Source organism: Heterocephalus glaber, unplaced genomic scaffold (genome assembly GCF_053883595.1).
Source record: "Heterocephalus glaber isolate CG9 unplaced genomic scaffold, H.glaber_assembly_v1.0 deba00001509, whole genome shotgun sequence".
In the NCBI taxonomy this organism is placed as follows: domain Eukaryota; kingdom Metazoa; phylum Chordata; class Mammalia; order Rodentia; family Bathyergidae; genus Heterocephalus; species Heterocephalus glaber.
In genome coordinates, this window is record NW_028258325.1 from 51,812,501 (window position 1) to 51,839,566 (window position 27,066).

At 32.9% G+C, this 27,066-nt stretch overlaps 1 protein-coding gene across 2 annotated transcripts in view; it reads left to right on the forward strand.

Moving 5' to 3' along the window:
• The window catches only part of Adgrl3 (adhesion G protein-coupled receptor L3), an 878,168-nt gene extending 851,477 nt beyond the window's left edge, over positions 1-26,691 (forward strand). Inside the window, exon 26 of one of the 2 annotated variants that reach the window (XM_087187879.1) lies at positions 26,654-26,691. In XM_087187879.1, coding sequence (XP_087044005.1) covers positions 26,654-26,676 — 23 coding nt within the window. In that variant the 3' untranslated portion in view covers positions 26,677-26,691. Of the gene's footprint in view, positions 1-20,493; positions 21,453-26,653 lie in introns of those variants that run through there. The other variant, XM_004849675.4, reaches the window with a different exon arrangement.
• The last annotated feature ends 375 nt before the right edge of the window (positions 26,692-27,066 follow it).

Sequence of the window (27,066 nt, forward strand, 5' to 3'; positions counted from 1 at the left end):
ACTTTTCCTCTAATATATCTTGGGGCTTTATTTTTCAAATTTTACACACATTCCAGCCTATCAGTGAATATCTAAATCAAGACGAGAAAGAGTAGCTTAAAGAATGGTCATATATTATCCATATATAATTTGAAAATGTATGATGAAAGTTGTGCTAAGCCAGAGTATATCTTAATCTTTATATCGTCTCAAAATATTTTATATACCATTCCTTTTTAGTCGTTTGTATGTTTTTTTAAAGTCTGTATTTTTTTAAAGTTGGAGGAGAACCAGAAGCTTTAGGAGTCATTATGTTTCCTCATACCACACTGTGGTGATATTTAGCAGCTTTCAGTGAAAGAACTCCCTTTGGACATGATTAAAGTAACACCAGAAATGCACATTTTGTCTGTGGATTAGGGTTGATTTGACAAACAGTAATCTGTATGAAAGCAACTCCATCAATAAGAAGATAGCTTCACAAACAATGAGGAAACTACCTCACTTCTTCTTGCTGATTTTCAGATATTGCTACCTCCCTGCTTGTGATCTTTTGTGTTTTATTGTATGGAAAATTCTAAGTGGCCACCCCAGCTCTACCAGCAAACCAAGTTTTAAAAGATCACTTAAATACATAAACTGGTGCAGAAGACCGTTTAGTACCATCAACTACTGCCAAGCTCTTGAATCAAGATGGAAGGGGAGATTTTTGACCTTTCATACATCATAATTGGTATGCTTTCAGAGGGAATTAAGATCCCAAAGATTTTTGCAGAGAGAGAGAGATTGTTCCTTCAAATTTTATGTGACTCTAATGAAAACAAAACAGTGGATACAATTAATTGTGTATACCTTTCAACATAAATATGTATCTATATCTAACAAATATCCATTAAGTCCTGTTTATACTAGCAAGTGTTGAATTCTCAAATTTAAGTTTTTTTCTCACATGTAAAGCTACTAATGAATAATTTTAAATTTTTTCTTCTTTGTATTACCTTTTGTTGACTCTCTTTTTTCAATACCTCGTGACATTCATGAGCTATTTATCTACATATTTCCGTGTATTTATCTGATTTTTCATTGAGAAGTAAATTTCCATCCACCAGTCGCAATACATACAAGCATATTATTTAGCCCACTAGAAGCAAAAATTGTACCACTGAAACATACCAATTATTGGTCCCTAGTTAAAAAATTATATAATGTTTTACACTTCAATTTTTTTTTTCTTTTTTGAAGTCTAAGTCACAGCATACTTTATCAGGACACTAGCAGATAGACTTCATGTTTAACTGATTCTAAAGCTCATTGTTCTTGCTTTTATTTGTAATTGAAAAAATTTATGAAGAAATCCGAATTTTGTAAAGGAGAACTTGGTTGGAATTTCAAAACTTTATGGGCATCCTTCCTAGTTTCTACTCTGTTACATTTGAACATATTAGAAGTAAATAATACAGTACACTAAAAGAATCATAATGGCACAGAAGAAATGGAACAAAAGCAATTATTTTGAAAGAAAAATAATCAGAAAAATGTATTAAACAAAAACCGGTAGTTGAAATGCCATTAACTTCCTGTAAAAAGTTCATGATGACTCTAAAATTAAAACATAATTTGTTGGCTGTATTTTTAAGATTCCCATTATAATTTAACAGCATTCACATATTGAAAATTAGATTTTTAAATTTTAACTTACTTGTAATTTCATTTGGCAACATTTTTCATAAAAATGGAATTAAATATATAAAAGAATAAGTAAAATTTATAAAGTGTCCCTGTAACTACTTTTAGGCAATGTCTTCAGGTTTTTCTCCTACATATGTTCAAATCCACTGACTAGTTTACTTACAGATGGACACTAAAAACATTTGTGACTGACCTTCTGTTACTGTATAGACCAAAAAGAATAGGAAAAGTAGTTCTGGGTTGTCTAACGATCAACTTTAAATGAAACTATATTCACCCTTTATTAATGAATATTTAGGTTTTAAAAACTGTCCATCAGTATCGTATTGAGGTACTACTACTACTTGGATTCTTTGTGCAAAACAAACAAACAGTTGAACTTCAAATGCACGTCAATTTGAATTGAGAAAATGGGGAAAAAATCCAAATTCTTATCTGGTACTAAGCATATATGAAGACATTGACATCAATGTCCTCTAACGAAAATATTGAAATAACAGTCAGTATGTATGCACCTCTCAGTCTATTGTAAATCAAGATATTAAGGTGTAATTAGTTCATTTTTAGTAACTCAATTCATCACATAAATAATTATTGTGGATTCCTAAATTATACTTTGTATCTTGCTCTACACATGGAAAAGAGGATACAGGAACAAAACCAAAGAAGCAGTATGGCAAAATAGTTTATGAATTCCATATATGAACCTGTTTTGAAATGATAGATTCAGTAACCCCAACACTAAATTCAATCTTGCAAATATGTTTGTCTTAATCCCTTTGAAAAATATTATTAGACATCTACATTTTCATTTGCAGCCAGTAGAAGTTAAAAGAATTGCTAGCTGGTTCTTTCCTTGTTAGGCCATAAGAGAAACATTTACTATTTGCTAATTTTTCCAGATTATGTCTCTTTTCTTTAAAAGGGAAATCAATATTTAACTTTCACCTATACACTTACATACCATTATGATTCCTTTTATTTAAAGCTTTCAGAAGAAATAGCATTTTTACAATTATTACAAACTTCATGTTTTAGTATAGTTTTACGTATTCTCATTTGATACAGTTATTATTTCTTTTTTAAAGAATTAAAAATCAGCACTTCCTTAATGTCAAGCACTGTTAAATTACTCTTCAAATATCATGATTTCAAATATATTTTGATGTTTCTTCCTGTCTCTTAATAGTCTGCTAATTTCATTTTTCTTATTTGATAATGTGTGTCCCACTGCAGTATTTCAAAGGTAAATAGCAAACTGATTTATCTAGAGAAGTTGAGGAAGACTGTACATGAACAAAGCCTGTATTGTGATAAACAAGTCTTTTCAACTGACACTATGAACAGAAGAACAGAACCAAGCTGGCAAATTTATGTTGAGGTGACAAGACCTAAATTAGAATTACAGAGAAAATATTTCTGGGGAAAAAATCACTTATGTGATTAAAAAATCTTTAGCACTGCACCAAACACTACTGATTTGTTATAAAAGTAAAGTTGCAGACTCCCATAATATAATTTTCATCCTGTTAATTCCAAGGAAACTCGAAGCACCTTTAGCACTCCTTAGATATGTCTTGTCTAGCTATCCTTGTCTTAAAAGGAATATCAATATTTTGTAAATGTTTCTAAAATATAACTATTTTGCCTCAAATCACCTTCACTCTCTAATCCAGTGACTACACCAACACAGTGAATGCTACTAGTAGCTTTGTACCTTTAGAGCTTTATGAACCTTTCTAATAAACATTAAATTAATACTGTATTGGAGTTATGTATATTCTGCAGATAATTCATAGCTAGGCAATATTCATATCACAAGAAAATTCATTAAGAATGAACAAATAACTACACAACTGAAAATATTACCTCTTGAGTCCTCTAATTATTGTAGTCAATTCAAAAAATTCTATAGATGATTGTACACACAGTGGATTCCAAAGTACTCCAGAATGTAAATGCATCTAAAAAATATTCTCAACATTTCTTTCATTCTTGAATGCTAAAGGGAAAAGCTTGAAAGAAGACAAAAGTGAAGTAGACTTCTAAGGACCTAATTTAAACATTGTTATTCAGAATGCTACTCTCTTTGATATAAGGAAGAAGTTAGTAAAATTGTAGTCCAAAAGCAGGATTTTGCATTTAAAGGAGCTAAATTTGTCTCAATGCCCCAAGACTGCAATAAATAAATAAATAAATAAATAAATAAATAAATAAATAAAACTATGTTGGAAAGAAGTATCTTTAAAAATCCAGGCCTAAAATAACTTTTTAAAGTTTTAAAAGTCCTCTGATTCTTCCAAAGGTTAAAGCAGGCAAAATAATCCTAATTCCAAAATGAAATATATTGATGAATCTCAAAAGATGCTTGATAAAATTAGTGTATCAACAACCCTTTAATAGTAGGTGCAGTTAGGATACAGTGGCTAGGATACAGTGTCTCCTTATACTACAACTGCCTAGTCCTCCAGGATATTTTTAAGTTTCAAGTTGTCTCCATAGTTCATGTTTTGAATGACATTTTATATCAAGAAAGATGAGGAAAAGGCATTTAAAGTTATTTTTCATGCCTCATTTGAGAGTAATTTCCTTTACCATTCTGAGAAATAAAAGGTGATGTGTTTTGAAACAGCTGTAGATAATTAGAATGTGTTCATTTATAAATAAGCCTCATTTGTTTGTATATTCTAACACTTATCTTTGCCTGTGAACCATAAAATCAAGATTTGTAGAGTCAAGTTGATTTCCCTTCATTTGGCTTCTGTGAATACACTGAAGTGGACAGAAAATTTGAAAGTTCTTCCATTCCATATTTCCCCTTGCCCAGCACTAAATTTAATTCAAGATATATCTTAAAAAATAATTTTAGTTTATTTAATAAACTAACAACTAATTTAGTTATTCCTCACTGATAAAGAAAAATCATATTTAGAAACAAAAATAGAGCCATTGAAGCTTTGGTCTCTTAGGATTGTTATATATTACCATGTGGCATTATTCCTAGCAAAAACAGCTAACTACCAGTTTCCAAACCTTTGGGTTTTTTCCCTTGTACAACTTCTCATCCTTTTTATTTTTTTAAAAAAGAAAATGCTCTGTACAATCACATGTAAAATCATGAGCTACAAACCTCAATAAATAATATCAGTAAACAATAAGTGATGTAGTCACTGTTATTATATGGGATTACCAAAATTTGATTTTGGGGTAATGTTTCAGATTGCAGGATAGCATGTGAAACATGAACTCCTAGTATATATTTCCCATACCTATGTTCTTCACACTCTGCCACCCTCCCCTTCATACAATGAACATAAATGTGATGCTTTTTTACTTTATGTTTTTACAGAACTGTTGCTACTTGAAGTGGTCATTAGGTTCTTTGTCCTTTAAAGGAAGTCAGAAACTGTGATTAAGAATATACTGTTTGGGGACCTGGGATTTAGCTCAGTGGCACCACACCCGCCTCACAAGTGCAACGTTCTGAGTTTGATCCCCAGTACCAAAAAAACCAAGAATATATTTTTTGACCTTGAAGTTTGCCATTAATAAGATATAATCAAATTTAGTCTTCTCTCTGTTATCTCATTCTATTTCTCCTCATTCCAAATGGCGAATATGACAGTCACCAATGGACCTCTGTCCAAAGGAGGGTTTGTGGTCTGTGCTGTGATGTGCTGTTATTCTTTTCATAAAGGGTACGCTATATACTACTAAATGTGTTGGATCACAAGATAGATGTTGTAGAGTCACTGTTCTGTGGCATCAGAGATTCTGGTTATTTCATTTACTAACTCTGAATATCAATAAAATGAGCACAAATATCACCTGGATGAATCTAAGCTCATAAGCAGATAGCTCATTTTTAATGTTGAAAATACATTTTCACCATTTTTCTTGCAAAGAATTTTTTTGCAAAGAAAGTGGAAGGGAGTCAGCAGCCCCTACATGTCAAGCATTGTTTTGACACTTTATATCACCTCATTCAATCCTCCCGATAGTAATGAAAAGGGGAAGAATTGTACTCCTCTGTGGAGGAGACTGAACATCAGATCACACAGTCACAGAACAGATGGGTTCTGAAGTATCTTTCAGTCCAAAGTTCCTTTTATTTCTTTCTCAATCATGTTATACTGCATGAACTAAGTGCTTAGTTGAAAAGAAAATAACCCATCTCTTTTCATAAATGATAGGAAGACAGACATTTGAAAGAAATGTTGAAAAAGGTAGACCTCAAAGTTTATGCAAACTCCATTTTACCAGGCAGTGAGTAAAACATGTACATAAAGTACAAATTCCTGGAAACTACCATCTCCCCACCATCTCAACCGAAGGCTATACATTAATACATAGTTACACAGAGATGGAGGGAGAGGGAGAGAAATATCAGGAAAGTGAGGCCTGATTTTGGAGCCCTGTTTCTATCATTTATTAATTCTATAATTTTGAACAAATTACTTGTCTATAGGGTTTCTCATCTTTAAATATCAAAATACAATGTTATGTATATCTAAAAGATATGCATAAAATCCCTATCCAGAAAATTTTTCAATGTATTTTGAGTTACTATTAAGTGGACTCTATTTGCCTTGTTAATTAGCCCCTCCCTCTTAATGTTTATATAATAATATAATTCTAAATCACATTATTTCAAGTTTCCCTTTGATATATGTAACTGGCTCTTTGCATTATCAGAGCATGTATAACTGAGCAGGTTTCTTAGTTTTTATGCACAAAATTTTTTGAAATTAATCTTAACACAATTTTGCCAGAGCTCTAATACAACATTTTATAATCTTTATTCAAACTGTATACAATACTAAAAGATGATTCTGAGCTTGAGTATATTTAAGGGATGCAAGAGTAAACAGATTTTTTTTTAACTGTAAGATTTCAGAAAATGTACTGCAAAGTTCCAAGAGCATACGTAGAGTGTGTGGTTTCCTAAAATTATTATTCCCTGAAGTCCTGAAGGACAATGGAGAATAATACATTGAGAACCTAATGATTCATGAGACTAAAATTGTGAAATACTGCACAAAATATTTCTGCTACCCTGAGTATTTTTTTCTTGCATATTTTATGTCAATAAAATGCTGGAGAATTGTCTCCTCCAATATTAATTGGCTTATAAGTTATGATGAAATAATGTTATAAAGTATCTCCACTAAATGTCGGCAATCAGTCTTTAGGTAGAGAAAGAAAAATTGAAGTGAATCCTTCTGTACGAATTCTAACTGTAGAACCTTTTTATTTTATTTTTATTATTTTTGTTTTTTTGGTACCGGGGATCAAACTCAGGTCCTTGCGCTTGCACAGCAAGTAGCGGAACCACTGAGCTAAATCCCCAGCCCAGAACCTCTTTATTTTACAATAGCTTTCTATCTTCTGATATTAAATATCCATTTGGCTATAGCAGCTGTAGACCAAAAGAATCTAATGTGTTTTTTAATTTATAACAGGTGTAACAATGACACAGGAATCTTGTCAAAATGCCTACTTTGGCGTGTGTTAGTCTGGGGATGAGTCTCAAGTCCTGCATTACAATCATGGAATACTAATGCAGCTGCTCCAGCTAGTATTATGCCACTTAAACTTTCAGTCCCTTCCGTATGCCTGTTGTCAGGGTTTTTGTTCCCCTGAGAAGTTATTTTTATTTACTAGCCATTATGTTACAGGAGAGAGAATGTAGAGTTTGTAGATGTTGCTGAATTTTACCAAGAGGTAAATTTGCCATCACTATTGTCTGGCTCAGTGACTACTCTGAAAGGCAGGTAAAGTGTTAGGCCAACTGGGCCTGGCAGTTCAGGTCTGTCTTCAAGGCTGATTATTTTCCATCCAGGTCTTATTTTCCAGGAGCCATGGATTGGCCCTCTGGCTTCAGATCTCACACCTGTGGATTCAAACAAGTGCAGATAGAAAATACCTGAAAAATGTGCATACAGAATATGAACAGAATTTTTCTTTTCTTTATCCCCTAAATGACACAATATAGCAGCTATTTATATAACATTTATATTTGTATTTGATATCAAAAGAAATCTAGAAATTTAAAGTATATTGAGGACACGACTATATTATATCCAAGTACTCCACCTTTTATATGAAGGATTCACACCTGGATTTTGGTGTCCAAGGGCAGTCCTGGAAGCAATTCTTACAGACCCCAAGGAAGGACTGTATAATAATTACATAATATGGAAAACACACGCATATACTTGGGGTGATTGCTTATTATCAAAAAAAGGGCTCAGCGAAGTGGCATTTTGTTCTGAAACACAATGTACTGCACATTGGAAATAGTTACTAGAGATAATTAAACTAGTTTTGGGATATATAAAAGATCAATCTGACAGTTGCAATTAGAGATAATTGCTGTTCTTCTATTTGCCTGTAAAGTGGGGGAAAATCACCTAGGTAGCTGTGATAAAAATTGAAAAATTAAAGAATGTTTAGAAAGTAATTTCATTTTGAATTTTATAGATACTTTTTAAAAATCTCTGTAATACTTTTTTGTTTCTTTACAATATTACTACACTGAAATGTTCATTTTCAGAATCTTCCCTGAGTAAAATATCTAATATGGCAAAAGTATTTTCTGTTCCTCTGAGAGTTCATCCAGTATTTACTCCCAGTCACAGCAGTAGTAAATATATTTTATCCAAAAATTTCAAGGATGTTAAATGTTCTGAAAATTCAACAAAAAAAGAAATAAAATATTGTCCATATTGTTGATGATATATTATAGAAGCCAAAGCACATCATAGCAAACAAAAATATCTGAAAAACTGAAATATTTAAATTTTTTATGAACATGATCTTACAGAAAATCACAATGCCTAAAAACAAGACATATCTAAATCTCCAAAATACTGATTTTCATTATATTTCTAATTTGGAAAAAAATTACTAGCATGTTCCATTTTTATATTATTGCTTTATTTATATAAGATATAAAAAATATGTACATGATATTTGTATACAACCTCAAGCCACATTCCAAAATTGAACAATTATGTTCAAGCGTTGGGAAGAAAGGATACAGTATATGGCCTTTGGGTTGTATGTTGTACTTCTTAAAGATAATGTCTCACATTATTAGGAAGTCTTTACCATAGGTTAATTTCCATCAGTCTGTTGTAACTGAACACAATAAAATTCCACTAATTTCTGTTGCTGCAGAAAAACAGAAGAAATGCAAGCTGAAACTGAAGCCTGGTCTTTTGTTCAAAATTTTAATTGTAATTTGTTATGCATTTTGCTATAATCTAAATTTTTTGAAATTACTATTTACAGTTGTGATTTGTGTGTACATAAATTTCCTAAATGGGAAAATTGATTAGCTAGTGACTATTATTTGTTTTTTTAAATTCAAATTGGAATATTCAAAAATTAGAAGTAAAGACTAATTCTTGACCTTTTGAAAAGCACAGTAATTCTGTTATATTTTATTTACTTGTTTTGAGAAAAGGATGATTAAAATTACCTCGATTTTCAAGTGTTATTGTGAGGGTCAGTAGAATAACCAACTGAGTGTTTTCCAACCTTAGCTTCATTAGACTCAATCAGAGTACATTAAAAATTAAAATTAAAATAAAAAAGGACTCACTCCACACTGAGTAAGCCAGAATTTCTTAAGATGGGTCCAGGCATAAGCAAACATTAAAAAGTCCACCAATAGATGAATGTGCAGTTTGATTAAGAGTCACAGCATTAAATGCTTTCTAAGTATTGGCTATTTGCATCAATTACGTTTAAATAGCCTCAAAATTTTTTCAAAATTTAAGCATAAAATATATTTTTTCAAAATTTAAGCATAAAACATCAATATAGAAAATTTCTTATCCCCAGAAGAGGGTAGATAACTGCATAGATATGTTTTTCTTCCTAGTTTATAAAAATGAATAGTATATTGTTTAAACAAATCAACTTAATAAGTCATATTTTTCATAACTTAATTCACAGAATAAAAATGTTAATTCAAAATGTCTGTTTCTATCATCATTTTGAGAGTTAATGAATATAAGGACATAAGAAATAGGTTAGTTATTAATTTTAAATCAAGCAGAAGTCACAGATAGAGGGAATTATTCACATGAAACAAAAGCATCTTGAAACTCTCCCTGGAAAATACATTGTCGCAGCTATTTACTAACCTACTCTTTGTGAAAATTAATCACCAATAATCTCATTAGGTGAAACTATAAATTGAATGATTTTCACTTTTTATCATTCAAAATGCATAATTAATCATAATAATCCTAATTTCCTTGATATGACTCTGTCAAGTATTTAGTTTCTGTAGGCCACTCAATTTACATTAAGTTTTAGTAAGCTTAAATTTTTTTTAAAAATTGAGGATCCTACAGGAAATAAGGGAAAAACTAGCAATAATCATTAGATGAAAAAGCCACTTTGGTTGGGTTCTTACACCTACTATCTTCCTTCAGCTTTTTAACAATAACACATAGAATTAACACCTCTGAATTTTCTGAGCTATGTAACACATAACTTTCCTGGATACCGTAGTTGAGTGGAAAATAATTTTCACTCCAGTGACAACTGATCAACTGCTGTTGTCTATTTGGAGCACAGTCTTCACAAGTTTTAATCCAGTAGTATTAAAAAAGGATAACTGGGTAGATTACTTATTTATTCTATGGTAAGGGGAAAGAAGAGCTTCATGGGAATATAATCAATTCATGTGTTATTTATATGGCATTCATGATGTAAAAGTTGTTAATACAAATATCTGACACCCATATTTTAGAAGAGCAGAGTCCTAAACCCTCTTTTTAAAGATCATCAAAATTATCTACCAATTGTGCAATGATAGTCTTTTTTTTTCTTCTTGCAGATACTGACCAATGAACCTGGGGTCTTACCAATATTAGGCAAGTACTATCACTGAGCTACGTCCTCAAAACTATTTAATTTTAATTTTGATACAGAGTCTTAATAAATAGCCCAGGCTGGCTTTGAATTTATGATTCTCCTGCCCCAGCTGCCAAAATAGCTTGGATTATAGGCAAGCATCACCATATCTAGTTAAAAAGCAAAAATTTTATAGAATTCATTCCACTTCTTTCATGATTGCTTTGTATTACCAAGTTAAATTTAGGACTATTTTATATATGTAAGATCTCGTCTCCCTTATCCTTCTACTATGTCCATCTGATCACATCTTTATTGGCCTCCCTCAGATGCTGTCTAAACATTATCCAATCTCATCACAATGCAAGATCTTTTTTTTTCTTGTTTTTAATCTTTTCCAGCCTACTTATTTCATTCTCTGACTTCAATTTATGTTTACTTTTAGATTTATTCCTCTTCCCCTTTTAAATATTCAACAGAAGTCATTTATATTTTATCTGTGGTTTCTTTGTTCCAGCCAGTCCTGTCCCTTCATTCTTGCTGTAGTCTTGGATTCGCCTTTCCCTCAGCCCTTACTACATTTTTTTCTAGTCATCTTCATGCATCTTTGAGGGTTTCTCTTCTCATCACTCTAAACTAGTTGTCTTTTCTGCATACAGCGTAAGTTCACAGAATAGCAGACTTGAGAAAACTCTTGAAATAAGTTTGTCCAATCCTTAAACAGATGGTAAACTTAGGATTCCAGAGGACATGTGATTATTTAATGTTATTTCTCATTCATTGTGGAACTAATTCTTGATGAGTTTTCTGATTAGCATGCTTTACAGTGTATTATTTTTCTTAATTTCCTGGCTCAGCATTCCTACTCCATTGAGTCTGCCTCATATGTGATCTTGTTCAGCCTCGCTTACTGGAGTATTTTCAGCAGGCTTTGAAGTATAGAACCATAATTCAATTATACTTATGGTAAATAAATTTTTTTTAAAATAAAATACTTCATAGAATTAAAAGCATCTTAGTGGAATTAGTAGAACTTGTTCATTCATTTAATCAAGGCGGAAAAGGGAGCAACCACAGCTAATTGGGACAATAAACACAGTAAAGACTTTCTCTGTCTTATTTGTTTCTCCTTGTGTGATAATTTGATTTTTTTCTACTGAGAGACAATATTTTATTATGCTTGAGTGTCATGACTTTGATTCTAGACTGCTTGAGTTAAAAGCTTTTCTCCCCCATTTTCCAGTCCAGTGATTTTAGGCACAATCTTGTGCGCGCCCCAGTTGCCTCTTTTGTAAAGTAAGTATGATAATAAAATGTACTAAATTGAATGCCAAGGCAATAGTTAAAAACCACAAGTTACCAAAGTGTTCAGAACATGACTGACACATAATAAAATGCTTAAGAATTGTCACCAATCTTATTATTGAAATAGGACATCCTTTTTGTAGATATTCATACCTAAGACCAGATTTTGGATCTTAATTAAATAGTTCCATGAAAATATGAAAAAATATAACTTTTGGTTAGACAGATTGCAAGGAAAAATGCAAATTTACTATGCTTGCTTCTTTTACCATTTCCTGGACCAGTTCTGCTCACGGAATTATGTTCCATGACTGGCTATTCCTGGGTTACTGATCATCTCTCCTACTGGAGCAGCAAAATATTTTCAGATGCTGGCATGAGGGGGAAGCTGGAGAAACACCTTTGCGTTAGTATCGGTTCTAATAATGCTACAGCTGTCCTAGTCCATCTGAGACATGAGCTTTGTAAAGCTCACTTGTCCTGTTTCACTTTAGACTGAGTTTAACTCTTTATTCACTTTACTCAATTTCATTTCTGTCTCACCAGTGTAATGTTCATCAAAACCAATAGTTAAGTGGGCTGGGGATTTAGCTCAGTGGTTCTGCCACCTGCCCTGCAAGCTCAAGGACCCGAGTTTGATCCCCAGTACTAAAAAAAAAAAAAAAAAAAGCAATAGTTAAGCTCATATTTCACTCCACATTCAAAGCTATGCATTTTCACTGGTTATAATGGCTATCTCTTCTTAAGAAATTTTAATTGTAAACAGTAGGTAATCAGACTGAATGTAATTTCTCTTATTCATTCTTCTTTCATTCCAGAGTACTGAATTTTACTCTTTAACATTGAAATTTTCCAATTCAGCCATGCTATAGTTGTATGTCCTTGAAAAGATAATTAAATTGGTTTTGATGAAAATTCTTTTTCTTAAAAAAGGGTAGTAATGAAAATGCTATTAGGTTTAATCCAGGATTAGCAAGAGATATCCAGAAAAGCTCTTATTCTCAGCAAACCTGAAGGCTTAACACTGAGGGATGTATACCACCACAATATATACATCTAAGTAGAGAATATTTAAAAGCATCTACTTTAAGTTAGAAGTAATCTTTCTGGAAAAACTGGGGAGTCATTCCCCAAGGTTATTGAACATTTCACCCAAGCATTTTATTTGAATATGGATTATTGATCTGATCTTCCAACATACGCACACACACACATGCACGCATGCACACACACACACACACGCAAAACTACCACTATCTACAACTACAGCAGTTGTAAAAGAAGTGAAAAAAATACAAATACTTGCAAATAAAGCAAATTCTAGCATTTTTTCCATTATCATAAAAACTCTAGGAGAAATATGTGTACCATATAATCAGAGTCTCTATCTTTTTTAAGTCAAGGAAAAGATCCAATTATTTCTATAATGCCACAGGATATCCAACAAAAAAGAATGTTAGAAGTGAAGAGTAATTACATATTTTCTTCTTCTTCACAAAGATCCATATGTATTTTGGGTTATGTTTTTTATTTATTAGAATATTGAGTTTTATTTTTTATTCTAAGTGAAAGTGATTAGAGATTTTATGAATGAACAAATTAGAGAAGTGACACTAAATTTTGGGTTTTTTCATTTGAAACATTTCCAGGAATACTAAAAGCTAGGCAAAAATAAAAACTAATTGGGTTGTCTTAGTTTAAAATATATTTGATGTGTCCAAATCTGAAATTTGGAAACTTGGACATACATCAGAATAAATTACTTATTATTTTCAGTAGATTTAATTTAAAGCAAGCTACAGGGGAGACAATCATAAGGAAATGATACCAATCTTTAATTAGAATCATTAAAGGAAAATTGTGATTTAATTACAGATAAGATTAAATTTTGTCAAGTTAAATATTCAGTTGAATGGTAGTGCTTGATTGAAGGTTTCTTAGATTTAAAAGTCTAACCATGGAACATGATAATAAAAAAGAACTACATCTCTATCTGTGCATATTAGCCTTATATTAAAGCAATGGTATTATTTTGGTATAATGAAATTTGTAGGGTGATAGAATGATCAACCATTTTAACTGTCTGTTATCTCAGATAAATACTAACAACATATAAAATCAACATATACTTTCACTTTTCTCAGGGAGAACAACCTAAAATACTGAGGATTAAATTACCCTTGAAGCGAATGGGTCACATGCCCAAAGTGTTTGAAAATGCTTTCAAAAGAAGGGAGTGCTTAAAGAGATTACAACTTTCAAGACTATTGTAGCAAATCTTATTGTGTACAATAAATCTTGATGTGACTGGTATAAAAAGCAGGTACTATAAAGATCAACCTTTAGCAGACGGAAAATAGAAACTCTCAATGCATATAGTAAAACTATTTTAATAAACGGGCTGCAGCTTTGATGTCTCCAGAGGTTTTGAATGCTATTCAGCAGTTGTGTCTCTGTTAAGGTTTAATTATCCTATTAGATATTTATTTACTACTATACTACATATTAAGTTACAATATGCCATTAAAATGGATGTGCCAATAAATGCATAATTATTGCTAGACAGAAATGGCTTAACCAAATAATAATTTACAATTACTTTACAGTAGTTTAATACTATGCCCAGAACAATGCTTTGCCCGTTGTAGGAATCTTAACATTTTTTTTCAAAATGAGGATAATCTTACCTGTATTTTATTTGGCTGCTATTATCTAATCTCCTTTGTAATAAACCCTACAAAGATCCAGTTAGAAGTTTAACTTGATCCTCAAGCTACATTACATTGGGAATGAAAGTAACATAAAGAAGTAGAAGAATGCAAAAGCCCACTTAAAGTGCCAAGGACTTTTTTTCCATCCTACTGAGCCAATTGTCTCCAACAAAAGCTACCACAGCATAGGAGGAGGTTTACTATATCAAGATACAAAAGACTACAGACAGAACTTTTGGTTAACAGTTTCAATTAGGAGTTCCACAGGGGAGAAAATAAAGAATGGGAAGGGAAGGGAAGCAACCCAAGACAACCCAGTGATTTCCAAGTAAGATCAATGTTTCCTTAGTAAATTGATGTTTATATTTATTTATATTGTACCTCTTCAAGAATTTAGAACAGGTTTTTATGCCTTCAAAATTATCTAGTTTGATTTCTGCAGCAATATAGCATGGAGAAGATATATTAAGATTGAAGCCAGTTTTTCCTGCACTATTTTGATAAACTTTTGTTCTTGAAGTTATTACACATGTGCACGTGCGTGTGTGTGTGTGTGTGTGTGTGTGTGTGTGTGTGTCTGTGGAGGTTGAGGGCAGCCTCTATGGATCAAAACAATTTGGAAGACTAGATTAAAAAAAATTCTTAATGGCAGGATTAACAAAAAGTTTTAATACATGAATCTTCGTTATGAGTTTCCTCAAGAAAACAAGAGCAAATGATTTTTAGGAAGAGAAAAGATGGCATAAAAAAGGAAATCAGAAGTATCATTAGAGATTGGTCGCTAAAACCATAACTCTTAGATTTCTAAGATTGGATTTCTTTGACTTGACAGCATGCTGTCAATCAGGTTCTCTTTTATGATCAAGATATTGGGAAGCTGACTCATGCTTTAGAGTATAAGTGACAGCATGTTGCCTATCCAGTCACCATTTTCCCTCTTGGAGAGGAGAATGGCATCTGAAGAGGTCAGCAAAGTAAAGTCTGCATTTTGTTACTGGAACAACGCCATGCCCATTCATTTAGTGCCATTGATGGCTGCTATTTCATACCAAGGTAGAGCTGAATAGTTGAACAGAGACTTTATAGTATATGAACATAAAATATTTTTTGTTTGGCACTTTACAAAAAAAGTTTGACAGCCTCTGAGTTAATGATTAGGGGTACACACTCTGAAACCAGAAGCCAAGACTCCAATCTTGGCTCATTTTTTACTTAAGGAGTTATTTAACATATAAATGCCTTAAATATTTCTTATCTATGAAACAAGAATAATTGTGCCTGCTTTGGGAAGTTGTTATGAGAACTAATTATTCCATGAAAAGTACTTACAATTTATGATGCACATATATGCCTTATACTCATAAAGTATGTATGGGTAAAATATGATTACTATTATGAATAACACTCTGATTTTTTATGAAAGTTGCAGTTTTCTCAGGTAAGGTCTGTGTTATGTACTCTTCCTTGTAGTGATACATGGTAAATAACATGTAGGTGGGAATGACTGCTAGAGTTGCCCCCCTCCATCTGTGGGCATAAATTCAAAGACTCCAAGAAGCCTGGGACCATGGAGAGCATCAACCTCTAAACATAAATAGTTCTTTCATATATATATATAACATATATATAAATAAAATATATAATTATATGTATGAAAAAGTGTCTTCAATAAAATATACATAATAATAGATAACAATAACATATAACAATAAAATAGAAAAACTATAACGAGATACTATAACAAAAATTGTGTGAATATGGTCTCTCTCCAAGTATATTATTGTATGGTACCCACTCTGCTCGTGACAATGTGGAGGGATGTAGTGCCTTTGTGATGAGATGAAGTGAGTGGTCAAGTAGCATTGAGATTTGGTATCAGAATACTCCTGACTTCTGACAATACATCAGAGACCATCTGATGTGGGTGACCTTGGCTCACTGAGCCACGATTATGCTAAGGGTTGGATATTAGAAGTAACCAATGTTGATGCTTGAAATTTCTCAGTACATGAGAATTTTGCTGGTATTTTTTTAATTGAAGTAATTTTGGAAAATGCTGTCCCTCTGTTCCATATTTGGGTGCCTCCTGTACTTTTTTATAAATGTACATAGTGTCAGCCATATTCTTCCAGAAGAGCATGCTTTCACTATTACCTTGAACTGTGTTATTTCTCTTTAATCAACTTCAATTCTGCCAAAAATTTAGCAGCAACTTCTTCATTAGCATCTGCAGCTACTCGAATAATGTTTATGTTTCTCAGCCCAAACCTATTCCTGCATCTGTGTAACCATCCCTTGGTTACAGTACATGGTTTTGTGTCACTTGTTTCTGAAGTCTTCACATGGACTGAATGCTTTCTACTACAAGTTACCAGAATGCACTTTAAGGCTTCTCTTCAACATATCTGAATGCCCGGCATCATTACTCTTGTGCTGTGAGTGCCATTATCAAGTAAAGTAAGAGTCACTTGAAAACAATCATTGTGATAACTGTGACAGCCAGTCTGATCACCCAGTTGACCAGTAAGGGACAGATGGAGGGAGCATATACAGCACAGATGTGCTGGACAAAGTAATAACTCTTGTCTGAGATGGATGAAGCAGGGTGGTGGCATATTTCATCACATTTGTTGGAACAATGCACAATGTAAAACTTATGAGTCATTTACTTTTCCATTGACTTTTTCCATTTAATAATTTCTGCCTGCAATTGATTGCATACAGTTAAAGTTATAGAAGTAAAACAGAAGTAAGGGGAGAGTTCTCTGTAGCTTTCATGAAGACTACTTTTTAAAAGTGTGACTCTTTTACCCCTCTTCCCTTTCCTTAATTTTGTTGGGATACTGCTATGGTGCTCAGAGGTTCACAGCCATCGTGGAGCTCTGGCCAACCTTGATGAAGAAAGTGAGCTGTTAAAAACACAAAGCATAGAGACTGGAGAAGCAGGGGTCCCTGATGACTGCATAGCATGTGTTCAACCCTCGACTGACTGTCCACCTCCACCCTCTTTAAACAGACAGAAAATAGATCTTGGTCTTGTTTGGGTCACTGTTATTTAGATTTTTCTGGCATATATGGCTAAACGTAATTATTAATGGCTACAGCTGGGAATCAGTTAGGATTATTTCTTTTTTGGCATATTTAATGCGAAGTAATAATAGTGCTATTTCTTGAAACATAGTGGAGAGGAACAGGGCTTCACGTTTCAACATTAAACCTCAAATTCACATCAAGGGCTCCTTTAATCTGTTTTACACAGGACAATCTATTTAATTCTACATTGTATTGTAGATTGTATTTCACTGTGGAGGAAATCTCAGCTATCCTTTAGCTCCAGCCCAGCATGATTTCTCATTACCAGCCTCCAGTTATCAGAAGTTTTCCCTCAAATTTGTGATCATTGTGAAAATGGCGTTGAAGTACTGAGTCAAAAGATAGCCAAGTATGCTTCAATTAAAACCAGATAAAAACAGGGGCCTTTTTTTCTTCCTTGATTCACAGAAGAAAGTTGTCTATACCAGTACTTTACAGTTAGAAACCAGCAATATAATAATTATTTGCCAATCAAAAAAATCAAAACTAAATAATAAACTAGGAATAATTCAGATCAAGGAAGAAAGAGGAGAAAAGAAGGGAAGGAAGAAAGAAGGAAGAAAGGAAGGAAGGGAGGGAGAAAGCAGCTTTAGATCAGGTTCAACAAGGGTCACAATTGCAAACACACCATGTGGTGGCTATTTAACAAATGCTGTACCATCTCATTAGAGGGGAGATGGTCAGTTATGTTTTTCTTGTTAAGATCATGCCATCTTACTGAAAAACTTCAGCAAAAATGTAAATCTCTGTTCAGGTAATAGGCAAGATATGTGACTTGCATAATGCTGTCATTTATAGATTATAGGTAGTGATTGGTAAAATCACTTGTAAAATGTTGCTTGGATAAGTATTTCAGAATATATCTATGTATTTTCATCTTTTGTTCAGTAACAGGAAGTAGGATGATCACAGTTAGGTGTACAGGCATGTGAAGAGATGAGTTGTAGTGAATGATTACACACGACTGTCAGAAATGACTCCAGATATCATTTGATTTGCTCTCAGATTACAGACAATAAGCAGCTAATTCTTTCCTTTTTGGAAAAGGTAAAACTTTCTAATTATAGAAAGATAACCGCAGATATCTTTTAATAAGTATTTTCATATGAAAATAATACAAACTTCTTACAAACCACAATGAAGCAACTACAAAAGAAAAATGTACAAGGCCCATAGTGCAAAAGCAATAAGAAATGTGTGGTGGTTTGTTTCTGCTCCCAGTGCTGCAGAGCGCCTTCCTGGGAGACTCACACTGTGACCTCTCACACTTCCTTTGGTTCGGTACTAAAAAGTCACCATCTCAGTATGGCTCTGCCTGGCCATCCCATTGAAAATGTAGTAATCTCTCCTCCTGCTCTTCTTCATTATTTTTCTCCTGAATTACTATAATTCTTAATTATCTGGCACATTATTTGTCTCACAAGATTATATTTCCATAAAGGCAGTGACTTACGGTGAGGTTATTAAATAGTATAGTTTCAGTACCTAAAACACTACATGGCACATCATGTGCACTAAGTAAATAGGTACCAAATGAATGACTGAGTGAAAGGACAAAAGCTAAGGAAAACCAAAAACCAAAAACCAAAACAAAAAAGCATCTTATAAAACTTTCCTGCTGATACCAATTCGGTGCATACTACTCCAAAAACTTTCTAGGGACACGCCAGCATATACGGGTGCCTGTTGTGTATGTGTGTATGTATACATGTATTTACATACATTATAGAATGACATATTTTTCACTGATCTAAATTTCTCTATACAGGTTTAATACATGAAATAAGAGAAATAATTTTTCTCAAACTTTTTAAAAAACATTTTAAGTAGTCACACAGAATTTACTATGTTAATGCATATGTACATATTTCTAGTATTATTTATAGCAGTTGAATGTCTTCAACTATGTTCTACCTCCTATTTAAATTAGTTCTAAATTTCTTGTCATATATGATGTACAGTCTTAAAAATAATTATAAAATAAGCACATGATTAAGTAATATCCAGGATAGGAATTAGAATTGCCAGTACCACCTATGCCTATTTATGCTTCTTCTTGCTCTTACCTCTTCCTTCCAACCCTAGGCTTTTCTTTGCAACCTTATCATGTTTGTCCAACCCTTAAAACTATGGTGTTGATTTTTCTATTTTGGAATCACATTGAATCCTTTTGTGACTTCACTGTTAGCTAAATTCTATGTTTGTCAAAGCCATCCTAGTGACACAAATATATATATTATATATAATGTATATTATATATACATATAATATACATCTTTTGTGAATGTACTACAATGTATTTATTCCATCTTCCACTGGTGGAGCTTTGGATCACTTTTAGTTTGGGTCTGTGACATCAAGTTGTTGTAAGAATAGGTAGGTATTTTTTATTTTACTAGATAATGCCAAATTAATTTCAATTTTACTAGATAATTCTGAGCTATTTTCAAAAGAGAATGTACCCAAGTAAAGAGGTTTCGGTAGTTCCATATTCTCACCAACACTAGGAATTTCTTATTCTTTTCCCATCAGTTTTAGTTAGTGAATGGCCATGTATGGTTTATGTTATTTATAATTTTCAGTATTTTTATTGTTAAATTGAGCATATTTGAATATGGCTATTGGTCATGTAGATATCTATTTACACTTAATGCTCAGTTAATTTTTGCAGTATTTGTATTTGAGGTTCACTTTCTTTTTCTAGCTTATTACTTTATACTTTCAGGATCTGAATTCTCAAATGTGTTGAAAATGCTTCCTTTACCTGGTAACTGCTTTATTAAAGTTATAGTGACTTGATGAGTAGACCTGCTGTGTTAACGAGCCACTCATGTTGGTGCAGGAATACCTTCCAGGACCCCTCCTGCTGCCCATCCTGTGGACCCACCTGCACAGCAAGGCGTGGAGCTCATGGACCTGAGGCTGAACTGCATGTGAACTTGTCCTGTGTGAATGCAGAAATTTGTCTGTTAAAAATTATTCCAATTAAAGAAGCTTAAAATTATAAGCAGAAGTTCTCTCTTGTCAGATATATACTCAGTGATTCACACATACAATTATAAACACACCACTTTTTAAAGTGTCAGAATGCCTGTGCGTTGTAGGGCACGAACCTGTGGCTATTCTATGAATAAGTACATCAGTGTCTTTGAGTCTCATGTCTTATGCATCTTAACATAAGGGTGTCCGTCTTTGTATATCTGATTTATCATGTCCTTTAAATTCCTGATGTTACAAGTTAAATATATGTGTGTATATACACACAAACATATGCACAGATTTCTGTTAATGTGACCCTTAAATACTAACATTGGTAAATATAAAATACATGACATAGTGAGGAACAATAATATAGTAAATGAGTTCGTCATTCTTTAAAATTTTCCCTGAAAAAGAAAACTTTAAGTATCCCCAAATTTCACAGCTTGTACATGAAATAAACTTTTAAAAGTTCCCTAGGGCTGGGGATTTAGCTCAGTGGTTCTGTCGCCTGCCTTGCAAGCACAAGGACCCGAGTTTGAACCCTGGTACCAAAAAAAATAAAAAAAAAAGTTCCCCAAATTTGACAAAGATATGTTAAAAAAACTCCATGACATTACTAATAATAAATCACAGAGCTGTACTACAAATACTGAAAGTAAATTTCAATCAAGCTGAAAAATAGTAGAATTATCTTTCTATTCTGTTTGCCAAAAAATTTCCAAAATTGTTGCTATATGAAAAATCATTTAAAAAGTGTGCAGCCAAACTATTGAAAGAAATCATAATTTAGGGCTTTGTTCAAAATGAAAAATTTAAAAATTTTGTTTCCTTTTTATTAGTTTAGTGCAATTGTGGTATTGTCAGTTTTTAAAAATTTTTAATTTGTTGCAATTTCTTTCCTCATTGTAAATAAATATTTTGCAAGTAATTTGTATTGATTATTTTTTTTCTTTTTAATTTAAGAAATAACCCCAAGATAAGGGTCCTGGATTCCATCCCCAGCACTTGGGGGGGGGCGGTGGCGCTCAAAGCTAGATAAGGGTCCTGGATTCCATCCCCAGCACTTGGGGGGGGGGGGCGGCGCTCAAAGCTAGATAAACTTCTGTCTTTAATAAAACCTAGATTTTTTAATCTATCGCCTCTTCCCGAAATGGTCATTTTTTTAAAGTTAATACCATGTAAGATGATATGACACCATGGTAACATTTTGCATTGCCAGGGTTGCTACTGATATTTTGATTTGACTTATATGTTTTCTCTTCCATGAAAAGTCTCTTATGCCTTTTGATCATGTTTGTGTGTGTAGATGTGGTACGTTTAATCTTTTAAGATGTTTTCATTTGCTTTGTGAAAGAACTAAAAAATATCTCAAATTTTTGTTGGTTATGTATATTGCCAAACTTTTCCCAAATTCTATAACATTTTCCACTTAGTTTAACATATTTTTTGATTAATAACCACTCTCAATTTTGATATCTAAAAGTGGTAGAATGAGTTTGGAGAATTTCTTCTTTTTCTCTTATTTGTAAGATTTGGCATGTTTTGTTTTTAGAAATTGGCTTCCATTTCTCAGGACTTTGAAAACAACCTGTCTTCTTTTCATTTTAGTGTTTTATCTTTTTATTGGCTATTCTGAAGTTTCACTAAGATGTCTCTGTATGTGGATTTCTTTTGATTTATTGTACAAATGATGTATTGAACTTGAATCTTTGGTTTGACATCTTTTGTTAGTTTTGAAATTTCCTCAGCCATTCCCTTTACCAACTCATTCCCTTTCTATCTTGTTACCAATTAGAACTACATTAGACTTTCTGAGTTTTACAATTTCTTAACTTCCTTTTCATAATTCATCAATATGTATGTATTTTCTATATTTGCTACACTCTATATATTCTTCTTACTCATCCATTTTCTCTCTGTTGGGTTTAATCAGATCTTACAGTCATTCAGTGAATTTCTAATCACAGTGTGCATATTTTTACTTCCTGCCAGTTCTTTCTAAAAAAAAAAGACACTTGACTTCCTATAGATGCCATCTCCTTGAAGAGAGATACAACCTATTTTGTTGCTTTGAGCCTATTAAATAGCATATTTACTTCTTATTTTAATAATGTGTGTATACAAAAACACATACATATATTTATATATATTAATTTAACGAATTTATGATCTATTTCTACTGCCTGATTTTTTTCTCTTTTCTGGTTCTTATATATTGAACTTTATTTGTTCTAGTTTTTTTTAATCTTTTAGGTGGTATTTATATTTTGAAGGTTTGGTCCCTGTCGAAAAGATTTTTCATTTGTTTTTCTCACATCCCTGGATGTTCTAACAATCTCCAAGAATTTATTGTGAATTTAGGATTTATGCTTTTATGAGTTGACCGTAGAATATGAATTTTGACTACCTAAGAACCAGCTTGTACTTACTACTTCACAAAACCAGTTGCACATTATAGATCACCTCCTGGAATTCAATACTAACAATTTCCTCAGGTGATGTAATTGTTTGTATTTAAGATTAACAAATATACTTTCAGTTTGGATTGCAATTAGTGGAAATACTTAAATAAGACGTCTCAGGTCTCCCTCAGATCCTGGTTCCTGTTGTAGCTTCATAACACCTGTGCTGCTGATCTGATTGGTCTAAATGTATGGTTTCCATCTAAGATTTAAGGTCAGATGGCTGTTAGCTATTTGGTTACAGAATTCATCATTAAATATTTACTGGAAGCTGATCTGGCTAAGGCCCAGAAGATGGAGATGTTTTTATGGCACTGTTTATTTGTAAACATTATGCTTAATCAGGCTAAACTTTTAAGCAGTTAAAAATGAAAAGATCCTGTGAATAATAATTTATGAGCCAAAGTAATTTTATCTTCCTTTATTTCTCTAGATAAAATACTGTTCTGGTGCCTTTGCTACTAAGCAACATATGTATTTAATGTATTTTTTTCACCTTTGTAGTTAACTACTCAACTTCTCAAAGAAAAAAGTGAATATATCTTTAAAGGACAGTGGAATTAGCTTATTAGTTCATTTAATATGTCACTTGATAGGTTTTTCTATCATTATATACCTGTAAGGATAATGATTTTTGTCTTTACATATTTAGAGCCAAATTGTAATTGATGTACTGAAGCAATACATTTGATGTAAAAGTTTTTTGCAATATTGTGCACATATGTACAATATCTTATTATGTAAATGTTTATGCTTGCTTAGAACAGTTCTTGGCCCATTACATAAATAAGGTTGTGATTACAGATGCCAATCTTATGTGGTTTTTGCTGCATAGAGATCAAGTGCATTACATTTTAGAATATAATGTTAGTACTCTTGAGATTGTATAAAATAGAAACCCACACATCTTAAGTAAAAGGTAATTTAGCATGACAGCAATATTCTTGAGTCTTGGGAACAAATTTAGAATGGCAGCACATAAGAGGATCTCTTAAGTTCCTCTCTTGCTGTCTGTCATGCCAACTTTTCTCTTTTTCTTGCTTTTTTTCACTGTAGAAAAGTTTTAATTTTTCTCAGTCTCACAGGTATAAAATTATTAATGCTTGCTCTGTAAAATCACAAGGCAATTGAGAAATTGTCTCTCTCCCTACATCTCAGTTCCCAATATTTGACAAAAGAACTACTTAGTTGATTTGAAGGCTCATAGTTAGAGTGTGAATGATGATCATCTGTGAAATATTGGCTGCTGTATTGCCTGTCTTGTGGGGGAAGAGAAGAGTATTTTCAGAAAAAAGTTCTAGAAGGCAATTTAGTCAGTATGCCCCTATGTGGCTAGAGGTTGTGTGCTGTACTACCTACCATTCAAAAATATGTTCCATGAACAGGACACTGATATTGCCAAAAAGACTTTTAGTAGAAATTGTGGTATTTCAGTCTAGCACAGTGTCATGTGCTGTAATCCCAGAAATTTTAAGGCCAGAGTAGGCAACATAGTGAAACTTTGTCTCAAAATAAAAATTTAAAAAGGGCTGTGTAATAGCTCAGTGTTAGACCACTTACCTAGAAAGCAAGACCCCTTAGCTTCAATCTCCAAAAGAGGAGGAGGAGGAGGAGGGGGAGGGGGGGAGGGGGAGGAGGGGGAGGAGGAGGAGGAAAGGGGGAAAAAGAAAGGGAGAGAAAGAAAGAGAGAGAGAGAGAGAAAGAAAGAAAGAAAGAAGGAAGAGAAGGAAGAGGAGGAGGAGGAAGAGAGTAAAACAGAAAAAAAATTCGAACCCACCCTATGTCCTAAGAGTCAGAATATATACATATATATAGGCTTTCAGTGGGCACCTGGAGAGTCAGGTGTGGAAGAATGCAGAAGAGCTGTCTGCTAGCTGGAGATCTGAAGGATACAAAGGTGGAAGACCTAGAGCTGCTGCAGAGTCCTACTGGAAACAGAAAGGTCTATGTTGTATAGCCGAAGTCTGAGCTGGGAGGCGGAAGGGTCTGTGCTAGAATCCTAGAGATGGACATCCCAAGGTGATGGCAAAGACTAGAGCTCCTCTTAAGGAGCTAAAGGGAGACTTGATTCTTCAAGCCTATGGGTTGGTGCCCTGCACACCCAGGCTGGGTCTTCTGTCTTCAGTAAATCCATTCAGCCACACCCAGAACTGTGCTGATCCAATCAAGTGGGCATTTCCTACTCAAATTCACACAACAGTTAAGTATCACAATGACACATTTATATTGATTACTAAAAAGTAACATTTCTTTGGAAAATACAAATGCACTCAAGTAATCCAGGCAACCTTAATGAAGATGATTTAGATAGAAGTCCCCAGATCTTAGGTATCACAAGCTTTTAATTTTATGTAATTATACATTATGGAGTAAAACATTATTAGCTATGTATTATTAATGATTATCCTATATCAGAACTTCTATAAATAATTTACAGAGATTTTTCTGATTTATATTTGGTTATGTTCAGATTATAATCTACCATAACTGCACTTTTACAAACAATTATTTTCAGCTGTGTTTTCTTTTTTGTTGTTTTTATCATCATTTAAGTATACATTTTGACTCTAGAGCTTGGGATATGGAGTGGAACTGGTTTGTATTTGAATTCTGGTTCAACCTCTTACTAGTTGCATAAGTTTGGGATACTTATATCAACACCTTACACTTGGATTCACTGTCTGTAAGAGGAAATAATAGTGGTAGTTCCTATATAAAGTTGTGAGAATTAAGAGAGAATATGTATGCATTTTTGAATGGGGAAACCATCAAAAAGATTATTTATAATTATTTATTTTATTATATGTTTATCTTTATTGAATTTCATTTTGCTCATGACAGTAAATTTTCTCATGCTGCTTTTAGAAACAATTTTACTCTACCTGGAAAAGAATCCTTCTGAGTCATTGTGCTTCTAATAGAGCCAAGCACAACTGTTTTGGGTTAGGCATTTGTTTCTATCAATTCTCATTTTTAAACACCAACTTGAAAACAGTACATGCTGCCTGCATTTGACTATGAAGTCATTAGGAGTATTTCCCTTGATTCTTCATTTGGGATAATTTCATGTACTCTTATGCCATTGTATAAATACAATGTCAGAAGCAGGTAAGCAGAGAGAAAAATCAACAAGGAAGACATTGTTTGGTGATTTTTATACATATTTTTTGCTGAGCTTCCTTCCATAAATAGAGCTCTGGCTTCCTAATTTCTTGATTCAATATTAGATTTACCACAGATAATCCAAACATTTCAGAGGTCAGATACTCCAGGTTAGAACGTTTTGTGGTCAATTTATGACTTCTTATAATCATAAAGACAGCTCTTAATATCATAAAAATTGATTTTTAAAGACCTATCTAAATATCTTTTAATATGTCTGTATGACATGAGGTCAGGTAGAATATCGTTCTGATTTAATATTTTGTTTTTATTATGTATCCCATGTATTTCCTAAAATGAAAAATTCAGTTAGACAGTATCTCATATGAAAAAACATTGAATTTGTTATTTTAGAATCTTTGTAGGCCATAAATAATGTTACTCTTCTTTTTTTAGGCTTGGAGCCAACTGAGAAATAGACTCGGAGGTCAGACAAAGAACAAAATACTATTCCTATTTCTTTCATAACTAATTGGAAATGGTGAATTTAGATGTACAGCTAGGTTGACTTGTTAATAATCTATCTGTATTAGATTAACTGTACCCATTAGTGGAAGAACTGCACAATCCCAGAGTGAACACACCAGGCTCCTTCTCCAGTAACCCCACCAACGACAGAGAGAGTAACCCAGGAACTATACAGGCCTCCTGCAAGCCAAATAGAAGCAGAGGTTCTTTCATCAGGATACTCTTTCTCCTATTCTCAGGGTAATGTGAGCTTCCTCCTATTATTTTTCTTCCACTTAATTTAGAGAGCTGTAGCATAATTTTGATATTGCTATAGAATTGAAGGTGTTCTAAGAACAAGT